Source organism: Dipodomys ordii, unplaced genomic scaffold (assembly GCF_000151885.1).
Source record: "Dipodomys ordii isolate 6190 unplaced genomic scaffold, Dord_2.0 Scaffold150, whole genome shotgun sequence".
NCBI lineage: Eukaryota > Metazoa > Chordata > Mammalia > Rodentia > Heteromyidae > Dipodomys > Dipodomys ordii.
The window spans coordinates 5,065,141-5,087,466 of record NW_012267366.1 but is presented as its reverse complement, the minus strand read 5'-3'; the positions used below and the strand labels follow the sequence as shown (position 1 = coordinate 5,087,466).

The window sequence follows — 22,326 nt, the reverse complement described above, 5'->3', positions numbered from 1 at the left end:
TGTGGGGCCTGAACCCTGGGCCAGGGCGCTGTCCCTCAGCTCTTCAGCTCAAGGCTAGCGCTCTACCACTTGAGCCACTTCCGGCTTTTTTCTTTTTGCTTATGTGGTGCTGAGGAATCGAACCCAGGGTCCAGGCATGCAAGGCAAGCGCTCTACCACTGAGCCACCTTCCCAGCCCATGGAATGCTATATTTTCTTTTCTGACATGGTGGAAATCATATATAACAAACAATGATTTTCTGTTTCTATAGATACATTTTTGCTGATACTTGGGCTTGAACTCAGGGCCAGTGAACTGTCCCTAGGCTTTTTTGCTCAAGGCTAGCCTTCTACATTTGAGCCACAGCTAACCTTCCAGCTTTTTAGTGGTTAACTAGATGTAAGACTCTCCTGGACTTTCCTGCCCAGACTGGCTTTGAACTGGGATCCTCAGATCTTAGTCTTCTGAGTATCTAGGATTACAGGCATGAATCACCAGTCCCTGGGTTGAGTGTTTGTTTTTCTTAAATTCTCCTTTACTCTGTTGGATGTTTTTCAGTACATAGATTCCATCGATTTGGAGCAGGTCACCAAAGCTGAGGATCCTGTGAGATTCCATGAGGCTTGGCAGAAATTGTGCAAGGCTGAGTGAGTACCAGGGACAGCCCCCACCAGTTAGGACAATGCCATGTGCTTGCTCCATAATTATTCCACTTACCCCAATTGCTCATTTTTGTGTACTTCGGAACCATAGTTAGAAATTTTTGTGGTCATTGCAGGTGGTTGTACTGAATTCACAGTGCATTGCTTTGAAATGTACCATGTAAATGCAGGGCACATATGCGTGAAAGTGGTTTTATTTGGCAGCTCGGGGAGACTGCATTACAGGTTAAGTGTGTGGATCCCACTGACTGAAGGATACAGAGATGGCTGTTATGTGTACAAAGTTCAAGCACAAACATGATAACTTTCTTACGTTTTAATTCTAGTTTTTTTAAAAAAAATTTTGTTTTGGTCATGAGGCTTGAACTCAGGGTCTGGGTGCTGTCTCTGAGCATTTTTTTTTTCCTCTGAGCATTTTTGCCCAAGGCTAGTGCTCTACCACTTGGAGCCACAGTGTCACTTCCAGTTTTCAGTGGTTATTTGGAGATAAAAGCTTTACAGACATTCCTGACCTGGGTGGCTTTGAATTTTAATACTCAGATCTCAGCCTCCTGAGTAGCTGGGATTACAGGTATGAGCTATCAGCACCAGCTGAAAAGATTTTAAGAAGCAAGTCCAGGATGTGTAATCATGCAACTGATCCTGAAAATGCACCTCATATATATTCATTAGTGATTGTGCCAAACACTTGGCTGTAGGATCAGTAAACATGAAAGGTTGAAAACAAACTCTAACCCCCACCCCCCAACTTTCCCTTTATCTTGTGCTGATTTCAGTGGTATTCTTGTGCCTGGAGGATTTGGAATCAGAGGAACACTGGGAAAACTTCAGGCCATTTCTTGGGCAAGGACAAAGAAGATCCCATTTCTAGGTAAAACTCATGAGTGTATTCGATTTTTCAGCACATAATAGGTTTCAGTCCTTAGAATAGGTAAAACCTACCAAGGTTGTGTGTGCTTTTTTTTAAAGGTCTCATGTTATTTTGGCTGGCTTGAATTCTTGATCCTTCTGCCTCATTTTCCTTTTTTTTTTTGGGAGGGGTGTCGGTTATGGGGCTTGAACTCTGGGCTAGGGTGCTGTCCTTGCGCTCTTTAGCTCAAGGCGAGCGCTCTACCACTTGAGCTACAGCACCACTTCTGGTTTTCTAGTGGTTTATTGGAGATAAGAGTCTCATGGACTTTCCTTCCCAGGCTGGCTTTGAACGGCGATCCTCAGATTGGCTTCTGCCTCATTTTCTTAGGTGCTAGAACTATAGACCTATGCTAGCACTCAGGCATAAGGTTAGTTTTTGTGAGGGTGTGAACTTAGATATGAGAGTTTAGGCAACAAATAGTCTGCTACAGACTTTAGCAAACTATATCTTGCAGGCTAATTTTGGCTTCTGGCTTGTTTTTGTAAATAAAGTTTATATTGTAATACATCACATTAGTCTCTTTTACATATTGTCCACTGTCTCTATGGTAGAAAGGCCCTTGGTTCTTTCCAGTTTCTTGATTTTTATTCTGGCATGCAAAGTTATTGATTGCTTCCCCTGCATACCTTGTATATGTCAACAGTGTCATTTGTACTGCTCCTTAATATGTGTTTAGTGGACACAATGGGTGGGCTGCAGTAAATGTGGAGATGGTTTGGGGAGCATCCCTGAGAGATCTCTGTCTTCTGCTATTCTCAAGATCCCTATTTAGTTAGTTTTGCATCTCCTTCCCTGCTGTCTGCCAGGCTCATGCTCACAGCCAGCCTGTCCTGCTGCTGTCTCCTTCGCACAGTGAAGGTTCTAGGGCCGCTTTGCAGACTAGCAACTAGATAGATCCTGGCCCTCAAGCCAAAGCCAGACTTTGGATCTCCTTGAGAAGAGAGTAAAGTACAGCCCAGGGAGACTCCTTCTTTTTTTTGTGCTGCTTCTGGTGCTTGAGCTCAGGATCTGAGTTGTTTTTTTCCCCCTCAAGGCCAGCACCACAACTCCACTTCTAGCTTTTTGGTGGTTGATTGCAGATAAAAGTCACATAGGCTTTTCTTCTCTCTCTCTCTTTCTCTCTCTCTCTCTCTTCCAGTACTGGGGCTTGTACTCTAGGCCTGGAAACTGTCTCTGAGCTCCTTTTGCTCAAGGCTAGCATTCTACCACTTTAGCCACACCTCTACTTCTGGCTTTTTCTGTGATTAATTGGAGAAGAGAGTCTCATGGGCTTCCTGCCTGGGCTGGCTTTGAACTGCAATCCTCAGATCTCAGCTTCCTTGGTAGTTAGAATGACATGCATGAGCCACCAGTGCTTGGCTTCACATAGACTTTTCTACCTGGACTGGCTTTAAACTAAAATCCTCAGATCTCAGCCTCCCAAGTAGGATTACAGGCACGAGCCCTTAGCACCTGGCAAGACTCTCTCTTGAACTGGGGTGTTAGTACAAATGCTCTAAACAAATCAGGCACTCTGTCACAACCTTGCAGCCTACACAGGCTTTAATTTAGAGCTGGGTGCTGGTGGCTTATGCCTATAATCTTAGCTATTCATGAAATCTGAGATCTGAGGATTGTGTGTCCAAGCCAGCCCAGCATACAAATCTAAGAAACTCTTTAACTCCAATTAACTAGCAAAAACCCAGATGTAGGTGTATGGCTCAAGTGGTTGAGCACCAGCCTTAAGCAAAGTGAAAGCCAAGTGATAGTATGAGGCCTTGGAGTTCAAGCCCCAGCACTGGCATACAAAAAAAATGCAATTTAGAAGCCTTCACTTAAGGATAGATATGGCTGGTTGTAGATTTGCCTTCCAGATGCTTGTCCCTGTTCTGGAGTTCCTTCCTTTTCAACCCCAGGCCTTAGGTTGTTCCTTGGTATTCTCACCAGCCCTCTTCTTTTTTTTTTCCTTTTCTTTTTGTCTGTCATGGGGCTTGAACTCTGGGCCTGGGAGCTGTCCCTCAGCTTTTCAGCTCAAGGCTAGCTCTTTACCGCTGGAGCCATAGTGCCACTTCTGGTTTTCTGAGTGGTTTATTGGAGATAAAAATCTCACGGACTTTCCTGTCTGGGCTGGCTTTGGGCTTTGAACTTGATCCTCAGATCTCAGCCTCCCAAGGACTTTTCTGAATGTCCATGGGGGTGGGGTGGGGGACAGCAGGGAACAAAACAGCAGTTTTGCTCTCTTGGAGTCTTCAAACTAGATGGGGAAGATGTAAAAATGTGAACCAATACACACTGGATTCATTTGCTTTATATATGTGCTTTTACAATAGGCATTTGCCTTGGGATGCAGCTAGCAGTGATTGAATTTGCAAGAAACTGCCTTAACTTGAAAGGTAAGTTTTAATCATTGATTAAAACAAATATTGCTTCACATGTTTTCAGCAGTATTAGTCAATTACTAAATTTTTTTCTTCAACCTTCAGATGCTAATTCCACAGAATTTGAGCCAAATGCCCCCACTCCTTTGGTGAGTAGTCCTTTTTTTTTTGTCGGTCATGGGGCTTGAATGCAGGGCCTGGACGCTGTCCCTGAGCTCTTCAGCTCAAGGCTAGCACTCTACCACTTTGAGCCATAGCTCCACTTCTGGTTTTGTGGTGGTTCATTGGAGATAAGAGTCTCACAGGCTTTTTTGCCTGGACTGGCTTTGAACCGCACTCATCATATCTCAGCCTCCTGAGTAGCTAGGATTATAGATGTGAGCCACCAGCTCCCTGCTGGCAAGTAATCTTTCTTGATTTGGTCATTGTAGTTTATTCCTGCTTCTTGCTTACACTCATAAAGGGAAATTATTATTTTTTCCTTTACAGTGTCAGAACATTTAAAATTGTACTTGAATTTCTTATTACCTGTTGTTTTTTTCTATCAAACTCTTTTGTTCTTGCTAGTTTATCTTGTCAACTGTGCTTGAAGAAACACACAGTCTTAGCCTGTTTTCTCTTTGCAGCATCTTTTCAAGCTTAATGTTTAGGAAAGGACTAAATTGGCTGTGACAACAATTTGTAACAGCTAATATAAATAAATGAGCTGTCCTGTCTCTAGCCTCATCCTCAGTCTGTCTATTTTCCACATTGGTGGCCATCTATCTTTCTAAAATAAAAATGACAAGCATCCTTGCTGTGGTCCTCATCTGCTGTCAGTTCCTTTTCCCCTAAATATTCAATCCAGGACTCTTTACTGGGCCCTAAAGTTTGTTGTGCTCTATTCCATACCATCCCAGGTCCTCCCTTGCTTTGAGTTTTATGCTTGAATGATCGGAACTAGAATTTTCCCATGTAGCATGAGATCTCCCCCTTCCTATGATCTCTCCTTCCTCCAGGAATCTCAATGAAAGGAATGGAGAATTTCCAACTGTAATTTGGTCATCAACAACTTCCTGTTGGTTGAATTTTCCTGCCAGATGGGGCAGAAAAGTCCATGAGACTCTTATCTCCAATTAAGCACCAAAAAAAAAAGCTGAAAGTGGAACTGTGGCTCAAGTGGTAGAGTGCTAGCCTTGAGTGGAAAAAGCTCAGGGACAGTGTCCAGGCCCTGAGTTCAAGCTTCAGGACTGGCACACACACACAAAATGTAAATCTGTCTGTCTGTAACCCTTCCCCCTCTTAAATAAATGGTAGTATGCTTCATGCACTTTTTTCTCTGCTTTGCTTTTTCATTGAATATTATATGCTGGAGATCACCCCACGGAAGGATGTAGAAATACTCTTTATGACTTTTTATAGATTGCAATTCAAACCATAATGAACCATAACTTCCCAGGCAGATGGTACTTTTAAGTCTTAGGCTCAGAAGGCCTAATATTAGCGAAGAGTTCCTTATGAGGCTTTAATATAAATGGATTTCCTGACTAATAACTGAAATAGCTCTGCCAGGAAAATGCAGCATTTTCTTCTCTAAGATTACTCTCGATTAGGAAGTGATTTGATCAGTAGGTGGCACTGTTACATAGCTTTGGCAAGGTTAAGCCTTTGTTGCATTTCCTCCCCCATTCACTCACCCCCCCACCCCCCTGCCTGTATATACATTCATCTACCCATATATAGGTATGGATACATATTTCCCTTTGTTGGGCAGTGATAGAGATTGAACCCAAGGCCTCATGTATAGTAGGCAAGTTCTCTATATCTCATAACTCCCATAAACCCTTAAAAAAAAACGCCTTACATTACATGCTTGAGAGATGTTGTTCCCATCTTGCTTTCTGTATTCATCACTCCACATCAATGCATAGAGATCTTTCACAGCTTGCCCTGCTGTCTGCTTTATGGACGCATCAGTATTTATTTCACTGATCTTGTATTTAGGTTGTGCTGTTTGTTAGCCTTAAATCATACTGCAAATTAGTCTCCCTGTACCTGTGTTCTGCACCCACGTGTGGACACATCTGTGGGATGAATTCCTACAAGGGGAATTGCTAAGTCAGAGGATATGTACATTTTACATTTTGATGGCTCCTCTACACATAAGTGAGATGAAAACAATAAAACCTAATTGCTATTGAACATTTTTATGGGCTGCAATCAGTTTGCTGGAGAAAAATAGCCTTAAGAACCAGCAGTTGTGCTGATGGTGAGAAGTCTTATTAAAGTAAAAAAGACTTAAGGTGATAGAATCATAAAGCAGCCAAGACCGTGAAACCTGAGGAGTCACTTTACTTGAGCAAATAACAATTACTTACCTGAGTACCAGTGGCTCACGCCTATAATCCTAGCTACTCAGGAGGCTGAGATCTGAGGATTGCAGTTCAAAGCTTGCATGGACAGGAAAGTCTGTGAGACTTTCTCCAGTTAACCACCAGAAAACTGGAAGTGGGAGCTGTGGCTCAAAGTGGTAGAGCTCTAGCCTGTACCAGAAAAGCTCAAGAACAGTGCCTAGGCCCTGAGTTCAAGTCACAGAACTGGCACCAAACAAACAAAAACAAAGGAGAAATAGGTTTATCTCTAAAATGCTGTCTGAGAGTACACAGGAGTAAGTGAGGAAAGTACATTCTATTGTGTCATTTCTCTGCTTGATTCATGAAGTATAATAGTAGACTCTGAGGTGTGGCAGAATATTTAGGGATCTGCAGCAACTCTGTTCTTTGGGCCTGCTTCACAGAAGTCTCCACTGCTTTCTGGATGATGTTTACCAGGAACACAGCTGGACTTGTATTCTAACTCTTTGTCAGTGTTGACATCTTTGACCTTGAATTTAGCTTTAGATCTCCAGTTCATCTGGAGTATAGTAGATGGTATCATGAACAGTTTTGATGTATGAGATACTTACAGGAGGAATGATTTTGATTTACTGTTTAGGCATGTGAATTTGTTAACCTGTAAGCATTTCTTTTATGTTTGTTGGAAGTTCTAACTTAAAAGTCTGAATACTCCTAAGATATCCCACTCTGGAAATAGAGTCCATGTTATCTGTTCAAAATATAGCAACAGCGTGGGTAAGGGTGTGTGTGTGTGAGGGGCTGGTTGCTTGTGGCTCACTCATGTAATCCTAGTTACTCAGGAGGCTGAGAGAGACCTAAAGGATCTCAGTTCAAAGCCAGCCCAGACAGAAAAATTTCAGAGACTTCATCTTTAAAAGAACCAACAAAAAGCCAGGCTGGAGGTATGGCTTAAGTGATAGAGTACCAGCTGAGCAACTGTAAGTCTCTGAGTTCAAATCCTGGTACCACCACCAAGAAAACCTCACAACTATACACAACATATGCAATGGATGGTGCTATTGGTAAGGAGAAATTCAAAGTGTTTGCACTAAGATACAAATGGATAGCTGGGATGGCTATATTTTGTATGATTTCAATTTTATTTATCATAGATAAGACTTTATCCATTTTCCTCACATTTCACATTAGCATCAATTAGTGGTAACAAGGAGATTTCATTTTGACATCGCCATACATACATATAATAATGTACCTTGATCAAATCACCCTCTCTGTCACTCACTTTCTTCCCACCCCTCCTTCCCCTCCAAGCCAGTCTCAACAAGTTTCAATGTTCAGTTTTGACACATAGGCATAAAGTAGTTTGACTATATTTACCTTCTTCACCCTCTCCATTCTTCCCCTTTCACAGTAGGCAGGACCTGTTTTGAATTCCTGTCATTCTTTTTTGTTGTTGTTGTTGTTACCAGTCCTGGGGTTTGAACTCAGGGCCTGGGCACTGTTCCTGAGCTTCTTTTGCTTAAGGCACTTGAGCCACAGTGCCATTTCTGGCTTTTAATGTGTACATGGTACTGAGGAATTGAACCCAGGGCTTTAATGCATGGTAGACAAGCACTCTACCACTGAGCCACATTCCTAGCCCTCATTCATTATTTTTAGTGTATGTTAATTCCTCAAAGAGGTTGCACTGTGGCATTTCCCACTTGCATATATTATACTTAAGTCAGTGTGAACCCTAGCTTACTCTCTTTCTTCATCCCCACTATTCCTCTTATTCAGCAGATTGCAGTAAGGTTTATTTTGCCATCTTCATTCACAGATGCAATGGATTTTTGGTATTGTTCAGCTTCTCACATCTTATTTTTCTCCCTTCCCTCAATATACTTAAACAGGTCCCATAATTATAAATTTTTGATCTAACAATTTTTAAAGTTAAAAATAATTTTACATCTGGTAGTAGATTAGTGAAACATAGCCACTTAGACTTAAAAGTTAATTTATGCAAAGAGTAATTTTTGTTATACATTAAGCATAATGAATGCATTACATTTTCCTGCCTTTCGTTAAAGCCCTGTTTGAAATAGTTCCTCTTCCTTGTTTTTCAACAACTTTTTGTAGTATGCAGATTAAGAGATTTTAAAAAATAGCTCATTAAAAATAACCTTTTAGACAGCTTTTATTATTTTACTGTCTGATTTGCTTTTAGAATATTGAGGAAAGCATTTCCTAGCTGATAAAAAGATGTAATAGAAATTACTCAGGAGTTGGTTTGAGCTTAAAGTTTTTTTCCTCTCATAAGAGTGGTTAACAAGAATACAGCTATTATATGGGTAAAATAACCTTTTATGGACAAGTCTTGGAGCCTGAGTCATTTAATATTGTCTTTGTGTTAATTCTAGGTTCTGAGTTGATATCATGCTGTTAGCCTTGTATCTGGAGAAAGAAAAATTCTCCTAAAATGTTATCCTTGTACACTGTTGATTGGAATGTAAATAGATACCAGCAGTTATGAAAAACGGCAGAGAGGAAGCTGAAAAATTCAAAAGTAGATCTGCTGTGTAACCTCGCAATTGTACTTGTGGCTATATATTCGAGAGATAAGAATGAAATTAATGCATCTAGAAGACATCTGTACTTCCACATTCATTGCAGCAATATTCACAATAGCCAAAGGTTAGAAGCAGCAGTGTCTGTCAACCATTGAATGGATAGCACTTCATCCATATATACCCATGGAATACTATTCAGCCTTCAAAAAGGAGATTTTGCTGTTTGCAACAGTGCATAGGAACCTGGAGGACAGTGAATGAAGTGAAATAACACAACATAGGAAGATAGATACTGCCCCTTCTCACATGTGGAATCTGAAGAAGTTGAACTCAGCTGGGCACTGGTGGCTCATGCCTATTAATTTTAACTATTCAGGATGTGAGATCTGAGGATCACAGTTTGAAGCCAGCCTAGGCAGAAAAGTCCGTGAGACTTTTATCTCCAATTAACACCAAAAAAGCTGGAAGTGGAGCTGGGACTCAAGTGGTAGAACACCAGCCTTGAGCAAATAAGGTTGAATGCGAGCTTGAGGCGCTGAGTTCAAGCCTTAGTACTAACACATGTGCGCCCATGCACACCACACACACACACACACACACACACACACACACACACACACACACACATTGAATTCCTATAAACAGACAGTAGAAAGGTCGTGGAGTAGAAGAAATGAAGATGTTGGCTAAAGGGGAAAAGATTGCAGTTGTAAGATGAGTAATTCTGGAGATCAAATGTATAGCATAGTTACTATAGTTCTTTTTCTCATATGAGAAGAGTTTATTGACTAATAGACACTTTAAATTACCTTTATTTATTGGAAGATAGTTGGAGTAATTTTCCTAATGAACTGAAGAACAAAACTCAGTTCATGGTTTCCAAAAATCTTATGCCTCAGTTCTTTTCTAAATGTATGCTTAGTCACATAATAGAAATTAATTTCTAAAAAATATTGTAGGGCTGGGAATGTAATTTAGTGGTAGAGTGCTTGCCTAGCATGCATGAAGCCCTGGGTTCGATACCACAAGCTGGAAGTGGTACTGTGGCTCAAGTGGTAGAGTGCTAGTCTTGAGCAAAAGATGCTTAGGGACAGTGCTGGGCCTTGAGTTCAAGCCCCAGGACTGGCAAAAAAATATTGTAAAAAATCCAACAAAGATTGATGTGATTTGTACTGCATGACTATAGTTCTTAGAATAGTTCTTAATATTGTTTTTGTTTATTTATTGCCAATCCTGGGTGCTTGAAATCAGTACCTGGGCATTCTCCCTAGGGTCTTTTGCCCACAGCTAGCACTGTACCACTTTGAGCTATGGCTCTACTTCCAGTTACTTGGAGATAAGAATCTCACAGACTTTCCTGCCCTGGCTGGCTTTGACCTCTATCCTCAGATCTCTGCCTTCTAAATAGCTAGGATTATAGGGATGAGCCATCCCACGCTTGGGTTCTTAAAACACACATACAGACACACACACACACACACACACAAATTGTGATATTTGATATTAGTAATTGTTTCATAATGTATGCATACATTAAAACTTATGTTGGACATCTTGATCATATACAGTTTTGTCAACTATAAGAAAGCTTTAATAAAAACCATTCTCATGGGGCTGGGAAGGTAGCTCAGTGGTAGAGTGCATGCCTTGCAAGCATGAGGCCCTGGGTTCGATTCCTCAGCACCACATAAACAGAAAAAGCCATAAGTGGCGCTGTGGCTCCAGTGGTAGAGCACTAGCCTTGAGCTGAAGAGCTGAGGGACAGCGCCCAGACCCAGAGTTCAGGCCCCATGACCGGCAAAAAAAAAAAAAAAAAAAAAAAACATTCTCATCTGGGACATGATAGCCCATGCCTAAAGTATGTGGGCATCTTTTCCTTACCCCCTGCCCATTTAGTCCCTTGAACTGAGTCTGCTACATGAAAAGAGACAGTGCAGCCTGCAGGGAGCCCCCATTAGTGAGTAATAAGGGTATCTGCAATGTTAACAATAAATGATGAAATGAATATTGCAAAGCTAATGTATTTTAAAGCTTTTGTCCCTTGAGCTCAGTGGGCAATGCCTTAGAGGTATTTCAGCCACTTGAAAGAGAGAGAGAAAGAGAGAGAGAGAGAGAGAGAGAGAGAGTGTGTGTCCTGGGGCTTTAACTCAGGGCTTAGGAACTGTCCCTGAGCTATCCCAGTGCTTAAGGCTGGTGCTCTACTACTTGAGCCACAGCTCCACTTCCACCTTGTTTGGTGTTAAATTGGAGATTATCGTCTCCCAGACTTTTCTGCCCTGACTGGCTTTGAATCGTGATCCTCAGATCTCAGCCTCCTGAGTAGCTAGGATTACAGGTGTGAGCCACCAATGCCTGGCTCCCATTTAATTTTTTCTCTGGCATGATTTCAGAGTTACTTGGAGTTTTAGATGAAATGTGTGCCTCTGTGTCAGCTTCTATAATGCTTTGCCGAAGGTGTTTGAAATAATGTATGTTTACTCTGTGAGGGGTTAATTGGTACCTAGAACAGAGGCTAAAATGAGAAGCTAGCATGGGCTATATACCAAACCTTAATAAAACACAAGAAAAACAAACTGTAGACTGGTGGATAGGAATGGAAGCTGTGACAATCAAAATAGTAGAACTTCAAATTTAACAGCATTCTAAAATAATCAGGACTGGGGCTGGGAAGTTGGCTCAGTGGTAGAGTGCTTGCCTTGCATGCCTGAGGCCCTGGGTTCGATTCCTCAGTACCACATAAGCAAAAAGAAAAAAGCTGGAAGTGGCGTTGTGGCTCAAGTGGTAGGGCACTAGCCTTGAGCTGAAGAGCTGAGGGACAGTGCTCAGGCCCAGGGTTCAGGCCCCATGACTGGACAAAAAAAAAAATCTAAAATAATCAGGACTGCATAGTGTGCTTATCTCAGGAATTAAATCAATTAACATGATATATTGATTGTACAAAAAGATGCTCAGCAGAGATGCTAGTAGTTGGTCCATCATATTCATTCCTGCTGTTTACAGTCTCATCACAAAACAAGGAAAGACTAGTTCTTGGGAAAAAAGGGAAAAACTATCTTTTACCAACCAGTACATATAAGATGGAGGGTACCAGAATCAAAGACAATGATTGCCAGGGATAAACCAATGGAAAAAAAATGAAAAAAATAAGGAAGAACTAGTTATAATACATTGGTGACAATAAGGTCAACAACCAAAAAAAAATCTGTTGTTTCCAAGTCTTGGAGTTCATTTCAATTAGCATCATTTTGTATGGTTATATGTATATAGCTATTGAGCTATACATCTATCTGATTTGGGGAGGGGAAGGGGAATGACAAAATGCTGAAAGGAAAAGGATGACCCATTGCAATGATACTCATAAGACACTATGTCGGAAATGAGCTTTAGAACTTGGGGGAGGGGAGGAGTGGGAGAGGGAAGGGATAGTGGGAGAATGACAAGGGAGGAGGTAACAATGTTCGACTAAAAATGTACTCATTACCTTACTCATGTAACTGTAACCTCCTGTACAGCATCTTTGCAATAGAATAAATTTTAAAAAATGAAAACAAACCTAATGGTAACATTATAATAAGTTCTCATTGACACTAGTCAACAGATTGGGGATATAGCTCAGTTGTAGGACTTTTGACTACCATGCTCAAAAGCCCTGGGTTCAATCCCCAGCACCATAAAAAGGAAATAAAAGGCCAGCAAATAAAACATGTACACTAACCTGGCTATTAAAGTTGTTTAGGTGAGACCAGCTCATGTACTATAGGAGCATGAATTCATCCTACCTGTTGGGAAGTCAGTTAGGTTTTACAATCCATAACCTTATCTTAACCCTTTGAATGATATTACTTCTCAGAAGTTCTCCAGCATTTTTCTGGTTAATTGAAGACAAGAGTCTCACAGCCTTTCCTGCCTAGGCTGGCTTTGAACTGTGATCCTCAGATCTCAGCCTCTGAAGTAGCTAGGATTATATGTGTGACCCACTGGTGCTCAGCTCATTATTCTTTTTCATAAGACACATATTTCATATGGTTCCAAAAATCAAAATGTCAGTATGATATTAAGTGAAAAGTAGCTCTCTTATCCCTGTGTGAATCTATCCAGTCTCTCCTAATATATTAGTTTTTAGTGTGTACTTGTAGAATTTTTTTTTGTGCCAGTCCTAGGGCTTGCACTTAGGGCTTGGGCACTGTCCCTGAGCTTTTTCTGCTCATGACTAGTGCTGCGCCACTTGAGCCACAGCTCTATTTCTGGCTTTTTGGTGGCTAATTAGATATAAGAGTCTTACTAACTTCCCTGCCTGAGTCGGATTCAAATGGTGATTCTCAGATCTCAGCTCCTTGCATTGCTAGGATTACAGAGGGTAGCCATTGATGCCTGGCTTTTTTTTTTTTTTTAGACAAGGTCTTTGTAGCTTAGACTGTCTTAAACCTTGATTCTCCTGCCTTAGTTTCTTTTTCTTTTTCTTTTTTTTGGGGTCAGTCCTGGGGCTTGAACTCAGGGCCTGGGTACTGTCTCTGAGCTTCTTTTGCTCAAGACTAGCACTCTACCACTTGAGCCACAGCACCATTTCCAGCCTTTTCTGTTTATATGGTACTGAGGAATCAAACCGAGGGCTTCATGCATGCTAGGCAAAGATTCTACCACTAAGCCACATTCCCAGCCCCTGCCTTAGTTTCTTATTGCTGGGATTATGAGCCTATGTTACGAGAATTTACTTTTTAAGTACATATGCAAATTGTTGTCTATACTTTAAGTCACTGTCACCTATGTATCTTGGGACTGATGAAATTTGGCTACTTTAGTCCCATCTGGGCATAAGATCCTTACACTAACCTGACCTTTCCTATCTTGTGAGATTGAACTCCCCAGAGATGTGCTTGGCCCAGTCTATCCTGTGGACTATGAGATAGCCATGTACTTGAACTTGGGTAGACTGGGTAAGTATATGATCATGTGCTCTGGTCCCAACTTTAGAGGGCCTTGAAGCTACTGGGGAAATGATAGCAGCCAAGTTGACTGATATATACAGCTTACTATTTTTGTGGATGTCAGTCTTAGGGCTTGAATTCAGGGGTTGGGTGCTTGTCTCTGAGCTTTTTATGTTCAAGGCTAGCACTCTACCACTTGAGCCACAGCTCCATTTCCAGCTTTTTATTTTGGTCCTTAATTGAAGATGAGAGTCTTACTGACTTCCCTGCTCCAGGCTGGCTTTGAACCCCAATCCTCAGATTTCAGCCTTGTGAGTAGCAAGGATTACAGGCATGAGCCTCCAGTACCTAGCCTAGTTTACACTATTGAATTCACTTGGTTAAAGAAACTTTTGGAGTCAAAGACCTTACTTTGTAAGCAGTGATTCTCATCTAAGGTTAGTGTAGTCTTTGGGAGGGCTTGTATAGTTGAAAGCTATTCATTATTACCATTTTCTCCATTTTGAAGTGGCAGTGGTCCCATAGTTTTCTAATGTCAACTGCAGAATTAAAGCTTGGCAATTTGGCTTTTAGAGCATGAATTAGAAAGAAATAATTGAAGAATATTACTCAGAATGTTGTTTTCCGGAACCATGGTGTAACGCTAGTAGATATGAGGTTATCCTTCAGTGATGAGTAGGGCACCTCTTGGCCTTGTGTTCCTTCTATTCCTTCAAAGGCTGTTCATTTAACAAAGCACAGCGAGTACCGGGAGATGACCTAAAGACAAGTGTATGCTTTGGAAGTATGTTCCTTGCTAGGCATTGAACAGTGCAAAATGAGTTGTTAGTTCAGTGCTGGTGGCTCAACGCCTGTAATCCTAGATACTCAGGAAGCTGAGGTCTGAGGATTGCAGTTTAAAGCCAGCCTGGGCAGGAGACTCTTCTCCGATTAACCAACACAGAAAAACTGGAAGTGGAGCTGTGGCTCAAGTGGTAAGGCATTAGCCTTGAGTACAAAAGCTCAGAGACAGTGCTCAGGCTCAAGCCCTAGGACCTGCCTACACAAAAAAGTTGGAATTGGAAGTGATGCCAGGAACCAGTAGTTGAGGGAGAGCAAGGAACATAGTTATTCTCCTGGAAAAGTGGATAAAGTAAACTTGCTTCAGTCTTCCTTCCACTGTGGTCTTGGGGCAAGGTCATAGAGCAATTCTTGGCCTCTTATTTCTTTAAACCTGTGTGTGTGTGTGTGTACTGACATGCTTGAACTCACTGTACTCTGTTTTTTTGCTCAAGGCTAGTGCTTTACCACTTAAGCCACAACTTCGCTTTCACTTTTTGCTGGTTAATTAGGGATAAGAGTCTCATTTCCTGCCCAGGCTGGCTTTGAACTCTGATCCTCAGATCTCAGCTTCCTGAGTAACTATGATTATAGGCCTGAGCCACCTGCTCCTGGCTTAAAAAATCTTTGTGTTTTGCAGTGCTGGTGATCAAATCCAGGTCCCCATGAGCTTAGGCAAACACTTTACCCCTCAGCTACTTCCTAAGTCCCATTTTTAAATATATATTTTTATTGTAAAGATACTGTACAGAGAGGTTACAGTTACATAAGTAAGGTAATGAGTACATTTCCTATCGAACATTGTTACCCCCTCCTTTGTTTTTCCCCTACTATCCTTCCCTCCCCCTCCTCCCACTCCTCCCCCCCAAGTTGTAAAGTTCATTTTCAGCATAGTGTCTTGTATATCTCATTGTTACAATGGGTCAACCTGTATCCTTATTTCAGCATTTTGTTATTTCCCTTCCCCTCCCCAAATTAGAAAAATGTATATATAAGATACAGGGCACCGGAATCAAATACAGTGAAAACAGGGGTTATACCATGGGGGAAGAACATACAAAAGAAACAAAAAAAATCATATATTACCTTATAAGCACACCAACCCAGATGCCCCTCAGTAGATGAATGGATCAAGAAAATGTGGTATATATATATATAATGGAATTCTGTTTTTTTTTTGTCAGTCGTGGGGCTTGAACTCTGGGCCTGGGCGCTTTCCCTCAGCTCTTCAGCTCAAGACTAGCACTCTACCACTTGAGCCACAGCGTCTCTTCCCTATATAATGGAATTCTATGCCTCCATCAGAAAGAATGACACCGCCCCATTTGTTAGGAATGGAATGAAGTAAGCCAGGCCCAAAGAAACATAGGTCCCATGGTTTTCCTTATTTGCAATAACTAGTATATGTCTAAGACAAGCAGAAAAGGAAAAAAAAAACTATGTACATATGACCATATAAGATGATGCTAAGGGGCTGGGAAGGTGGCTCAGTGGTAGAGCGCTTGCCTTGCATGCCTGAGGCCCTGGGTTCGATTCCTCAGCACCACATAAGCAAAAATAAAAAAGCCAGATATGGCGCTGTGGCTCAAGGGTAGAGTGCTAGCCTTGAGCTGAAGAGCTGAGGGACAGTGCCCAGGCCCAGAGTTCAGGCCCCATGACTGGACCCAAAAAAAAAAGATGCTAAGTCCCATTCTTTTAAATATTTTGTGCTGGTCCTGGGGCTTGAACTCAGGGCCTGGGCACAATCCCTGAGTTTTTCTACTCAAGGCTAATGCTCTACCACTTAGAGTCACAGCTCCACTTCTGGTTTTCTAGTGGTTAATTGGAGATAATAATCTCATGGACTTCCTTACCTGGTCTTGCTTCGAACTTTTATTCTCAGATTTTAGCCTTCTGAGAAGCTAGGATTAAAGGTGTGAGCCATCAGTACCCAGCCACCAGCACTTGGCTTATTTTTAAATTAAGTTATAATGAGTCAGTACTCAGCAAAAGGAGACTTAATCCAAGGATATCTTTATTAACTATAACTGGAACCTCATAGTCAGATCATTATAATCAAAGAATTCAACCAGAGATGTTAGTAATTCCACATCAGAAAGATTTCCAGGGCTTAGGATGTTGTTTTCTTCACTGGGATATCTTTGTGACTAGCACTTGGAATTCTTCAAAACTAACTTCTCCATCTCCATTCTTGTCCAGTTCTTTAAAGAGGTCATCTAGGCTGCTTACAACCTGGTTTTAGACAAAAGGATGAGGGAGAAATGAAATGGAATTAGATAACCCTACACAATTCTGGGATATGGGGCATGGCAACATTTATTCCAAGAAGGTCTTGTGAATTTCCAGGCACAGGCTACTGATAGAGGTGGAAAAGCTGGTGCTAATTGTGGTATCAGTTCATGTCACACACCTAGGTACTTTCTTTTTTCCACTCTTACACATGTATTGTTTAATAATATTTTGGCTTTTTTTTGGTGCCAGTCCTGGGGCTTGAACTCAGGGGCTATATACTATCCCTAGGCTTTTTTGTTCAAAGCAAAAATTCTACCACTTGGGCTCCACTTATGGCTTCCTTTGGTGGCTAATTGGAGATAAGAATCTTACAGATTTTCCTGCCTAGGCTGGCTTTGAACTGTGATCCTCAGATCTCAGCCTCCCAAGTAGCTAGGATTACAGGTGGCAGCCATGGGTACCCAATTTTGGCATATGTTTTTTGAATTCTTTATCTTTTATTTTTTATTGTGAAAATACTGTACAGAGGGGTTACAATTACATGGGCAAGATAATGAGTACATTTCTTATCAAGCATTGTAGCCTCCTCCTTTGTTTCCCCTTCCCATCCCTTCCCATCCTCCCCCCGCTCCCCACCCCGTCCCCCCCCCCCCCCCCCCCCCCCCCCCTGCACCAAAGTTGTAAAGTTCGTTTTCCACATAACGACTTGTACATCTCATTGTTGCAGTGACCCATTGCAACAATTTTGGCATATTTTAAATTTGATTTTGTCCTTTTTCAGCGTAGGGGTCCATGGGCTTTTACCAGACTACCCACAGACCACAAATAGCTGAGGACTCCGGCCCCAGGGTTTTCCTTGGAGTTGCTTTGTCTTGGGTTTCAAGCCTATGGCTAGTATATAGCTAGTGGAAGCAGGCAATGAGCACCCACTGGCTTGTACTGTGTTGAAGCTGAAGCCTTTCGGGTAGCCTGTACCCTCCACCTAGCCACCCCGTAGGGTGATTCTGTGTGTGTGTGTGTGTGTTGATCCTAGAACTTGAACTCAGGACTTGAGCGGTATCCCTTCACTTTTTATGTGCTTAAGGCTGGTACTCTACCACTTGAGCCATAGCTCTACTTCCTGCTTTGGAGGTTAATTGAATATAAGAATCTAATGGAAGCCGTGTGCCCGTGGCTCACACCTATAATCCTAGCTACTTTGGAGGCTGATATCTGAGAATCACAGTTCAAAGCCAGCCCAGGCAGGAAAGTCCATGAAACTCTTATCTCCAATAAGCCACGCAGAAAGCCGGACGTGGCACTGTGGTTCAAGTGGTAGAGTGCTCGCCTTGAACTGAAGAACTGAGGGACAGTGCCCAGGCCCAGGGTTCAAGCCCCATGACCGATCAAAAAAAATGTGTGTTTTTTTTTAAAGAATCTAATGGAAAGCTGAGAATGTGGGCTTAGTGGTAGAGTGCTTGCCTAGCATGAATGAATCCCTGGGTTCAATTCCTCAGTATCACATAAATAGAAAAAGCCAGAAGTGGCACTGTGGCTCAAGTGGTAGAGTGCTAGCCTAGAGCAAAAGAAGCTCTGGGACAGTGCCCAGGCCCTGAGTTCAAGCCCCCGGACTGGCAATCAAAACAAAACAAAGCAAAAAAAAAAAATCTCATGGACTTTCCTGCGTGGACTGTGATCCTCAGATCTCAACTTCCCGAATAACTAGGATTATTGTTATGAGCTACCAGATCCCAACAAAATCTACTTTGTAGGTGAGGAAACTGAATCCCAGAGAAAGCCACTAACTTTCTAGCTAGTTAGCAGAGGACTTGAGGTTCCAACATGAACTCTAGAGCACAGCCTTGTAATGGAGACATCACCCTAGCTTTTCTCAAACTCTGGCCTGTGGCTCTCCTCTAGGGTATCCAAGATGACTTTGGTTGCTGGCTCACATGCTTTAGCATGTCAGGATCACCTTCACGAGCATACTGACCTTAGTAAACACAGATGGCCAGCCCTACCCAGAGCTGATAACTCACTAGGTGGGGAAGGCCTGGGAATCTGTATTTCCAACAGGTTTTCTCTCATTGTACTGATGCTGCTTGGCAGGGACCAGGCTTGAGAGCCCCTGCTTGAAATGTCATCTGAAATCATAGGCTTTTCAATGATTGTTATTCCTGTGGTGTCTGAAGCAGACTTTTTATTTTTTGTTTCTGTCATGAAACTCAAATTTTAACGCTGCTACTTGGCCTTTTTAAGTAGCAGTCTGTGGCGAAATAGCACTTAAGAAACCTATGGAAATAACAGTTTCATTTAGATCTGCTTCAAATTATCTATATCTGAACATACATAAAATTTTATTTAAAAACCATATAAGCCTGGTGCCAGTGGCTCTTGCCTATAATCTTAGCTACGCTAAAGACTGGGATCTGAGGACTGTGGTTTGAAGCCACGCCAAGCATGCAAGTCTGTGAAACTCCAATAAACTACCAAATAATAAACTCAAATAAATTACCAAAAAGAAGCTGGAAGTGGAGCTGTGACTCAAGTGGTAGAGCAGTAGCCTTAACAGAAAAGCTCAGTGACAGTGCTTAGTTCCTTAGTCAAGCCCAGGACCAGCATACAAAATCAAACAAAAAAACCCCAACAAAACAAGACATACAGCCCGTAGAACATTTACCAAGTGTGGTGGTATGCACTATAATCCTAGCATTTGGGAGACAGAGACAATTAGATCATTAGTTCAAGGCTAGCTGGGCTATAGACTGAGTGGGCTATGTAATGATATTTGTTTCAAAATGATAGTAAAACATCAGCAACAAAACACATATACATATACACACATAGTTAAATTTACCATCTTCTTTTTTTTTTTTTTGGGGGTGCTGATCCTAGGGCTTGAACTCAGGGTCTGGGCACTGTTCCTGATTTTCTTTTGCTCAAGGCTAGTGCTCTACCACTTGAGCCACAGCACTACTTCTGGCTTTTTCTGAGTGATTTATTGGAGATAAGAGTCTCATGGACTTTCCTGCCTGGGCTGGCTTTGAACCATGATTCTCAGATCTCAGCTTCCTTAGTAGTTAGGATTACAGGCATGAGCCACTGGCATCTGGCCTATATTCAGTTTCTTATGCAACAGATAGGCAAGATCTATTTTAACTGTTAGGATTCCTACAAAGATACTTGGACTAAACTCTAAGATAGTTGTTCATATGTTTATAAATAGGCAGTCTTGTCTTTGATAGAAGGTGATGGTATAAATAGTGTAGCTGTCAAACTTTAGCAATTATATTTTTATTGTGAAAATACTGTACAGAGGGGTAACAATTACATGGGCAAGATAAAAACTTTAGCAATTCTTATGCAAATTTGTTTGGTACCTATAAGCTGACTTTCAGAGCTTGCCATTAGTCTTTGTACTCCCCCCCCCCCAAATTATAATAGTCTGTCCTTTTATAGGAAATACACAAAATACAGAAAAATTTACCACTCTTACCATTGATTATGTACACTTTCCTGGTAGATTACTTTTCTTCCTTTTGGAAAAAATTTAAAGGCTTTAAAAATATTAATACTTCTCCAAGTTTTGTCTGTTTTTAATTAAAAAGTACCTTTTTATTGCTTCTTGGCCTTTGGGCTAAAATCAGTTGTAGTATGTGTGGTTATTAGTATAATATCTAACACATTCTCTAGCCAAGAAGTGGCTAGAGGAATCCATTTACTATATTAAATGGACTTTTGGAGCAAGAAGAGAAAATAGGAGCTTGCTTTACTCACTCTATGCACTGACCTGACATCATAGTACATCAGCAACAGGGCACCTCATCCCTCATCTATTTAAGGTTGTCCCTACCCACAGATCTCTGGTCAGCATCTCAGAGTCAGCCCTTAGATCCTACAAGAGCTCCTCTTCTCCCTTCCCACCATCAGCAGCTAGTTCTCCATGTAGTACAGATGGGTACTTACTTTGAGCAGACTGGGGAATTCAGCCTGAATCAATAGCTTCAGCTCATCCTTTGACAGCTGGTCTGGATCACCTTCTTTGGCTGCATATTTTTTGAAAATGTTCTTTAGTTCTTCAGGAGACTTTTTAGCACTCATTCTTGTGTTCTGTACATTTGGGAAGAAAAGGAACTTACTGAAAAGCTCAGAGTTGTATGCTGAGTGTGGTCAAGATTTTAGTACTATTAGGCACTGTTTGGACAAAGGTTAGAGGAGAATAAGGATAAGAGAGGGAAGGAGAAGAGAGGGAAGGAGAAGAGAGGATCATAATGGGAACATCACTAGTACTTATCAACACTCTTTGAAAGCAATTATTGTGCCTCTGGAGGTGTAGCACAATACCCAGTATGCACAAGGCCATGGGTTCTATTCCTAGCAGCACACATAGACCCCACCATCACCATCATCATCATCGTCATCTAATTCAATGTCTACTCAGAGTACATCTGTGAGAAAATAGTCCCCAGAGACAAATGTTTTGCTTAGCAAAGTAACAGCATGCACTTTTTCATTTACATGGTCTATACTCTGTAGGCTGTAATCTTGAGGAGTACCTGACCCCAGCTGCTGGCATCTTAAGTTTCCCTGGTGATATCTTTAGATAGCACCAGCTCACTTTCTCTCGAGATCATTGAGCTGTCATTCCATTCTAAAAGGAAGCAAAGTATTATTGCAAGCAAAAGAAGCTCTAGGTGGTACTAAGATCACACTGACCTGGTCACCCGACAGTGGAGCCACTTAGAAGGACCCAGTAAGTGCATGAAGAGCTGAGAAGAATCATGCGACTTTTATAGTCTCTACAGACACACCACCCAGATTATGAAATTTTCCTTTTGTTTGCCATTTAAGGCTAATTATTAATGGTTTTTGAAACCCAAGCAGAAGACTTCATGAACCTCTTAATTAAGGTCAAGATCCAATAAAGGGCCATCTCAACAGTTGCTTAATGGTTCAGAGTCCCAAGAGTAAGCCTGAATGTTTTTTCTCCCTTAGATTATATTTTCCCTTCAGTGTAGAATTATGATTATTTACCCACAGTTCATATTTCAGAAAGCTTTTCTATGGAATACTATTTTCAGTGTAGCTTCATATTTCAGCTTGAAAAAATCTTCATATTTAGAAAAAATTGCTGTCACAGAAGGACAATATTGTATGACTTAAAACCACAGTATGGTCTGTGCTCTGGTGGCTATGCCTGTAATCCTTGCTATTAAGGGGGCTAAGATCTGAAGATCATGATTCAAATCCAGCCCGGGCAGGAAAGTTCATGAGACTCTTATCTCTAATTAATCTGCCACAAAATCTGGAAGTGGAGATGTGGCTCAAGTGGCAAAGCACTAGTCTTGAGCACAAAAGCTCAGGAACAGTACTCAGGCCCTGAGTTCAAGCCCAATGTTGGGTGCAAAAAAAAACCCAGCACAGGGGCTGGGAAGGTGGCTCAGTGGTAGAACGCTTGCCTTGCATGCCTGAGGCCCTGGGTTCGATTCCTCAGCACCACATGAGCAGAAAAAAAAAAAGCTGGAAGTGGCGCTGTAGCTCAAGTGGTAGAGTGCTAGCCTTGAGCTGAAGAGC

At 41.6% G+C, this 22,326-nt stretch overlaps 2 protein-coding genes across 6 annotated transcripts in view; one reads left to right on the top strand and one right to left on the bottom strand.

The window, feature by feature from the left end:
* Positions 1 to 22,326, top strand: part of Ctps2 (CTP synthase 2) — a 109,901-nt gene that overhangs the window by 41,273 nt on the left and 46,302 nt on the right. For all 5 annotated transcript variants that reach the window (XM_013032113.1, XM_013032116.1, XM_013032112.1 and 2 more), the window contains 4 exons: positions 539 to 627; positions 1,419 to 1,513; positions 3,865 to 3,927; positions 4,018 to 4,061. In XM_013032113.1, the coding sequence (XP_012887567.1) occupies positions 539 to 627; positions 1,419 to 1,513; positions 3,865 to 3,927; positions 4,018 to 4,061 (291 nt within the window). The remainder of the gene's footprint in view (positions 1 to 538; positions 628 to 1,418; positions 1,514 to 3,864; positions 3,928 to 4,017; positions 4,062 to 22,326) is intronic.
* Positions 16,644 to 20,855, bottom strand: S100g (S100 calcium binding protein G). Its single transcript, XM_013032117.1, has 2 exons — positions 20,719 to 20,855; positions 16,644 to 16,773 (listed from the first exon to the last, which is right to left on the bottom strand). Exons 1-2 carry the CDS (start codon positions 20,851 to 20,853, stop codon positions 16,669 to 16,671), a joined length of 240 nt encoding a protein of 79 aa, XP_012887571.1. The 5' UTR covers positions 20,854 to 20,855; the 3' UTR covers positions 16,644 to 16,668.

Coding starts and splice junctions, on each gene's coding strand:
- S100g (XM_013032117.1), bottom strand. CDS start 20,853: ATGAGTGCTAAAAAGTCTCCTGAAGAACTAAAGAACATTTTCAAAAAA. Junction 16,774..20,718: donor AATTCCCCAGTCTGCTCAAA/GTAAGTACCCAT, acceptor GTCTAAAACCAG/GTTGTAAGCAGCCTAGATGA.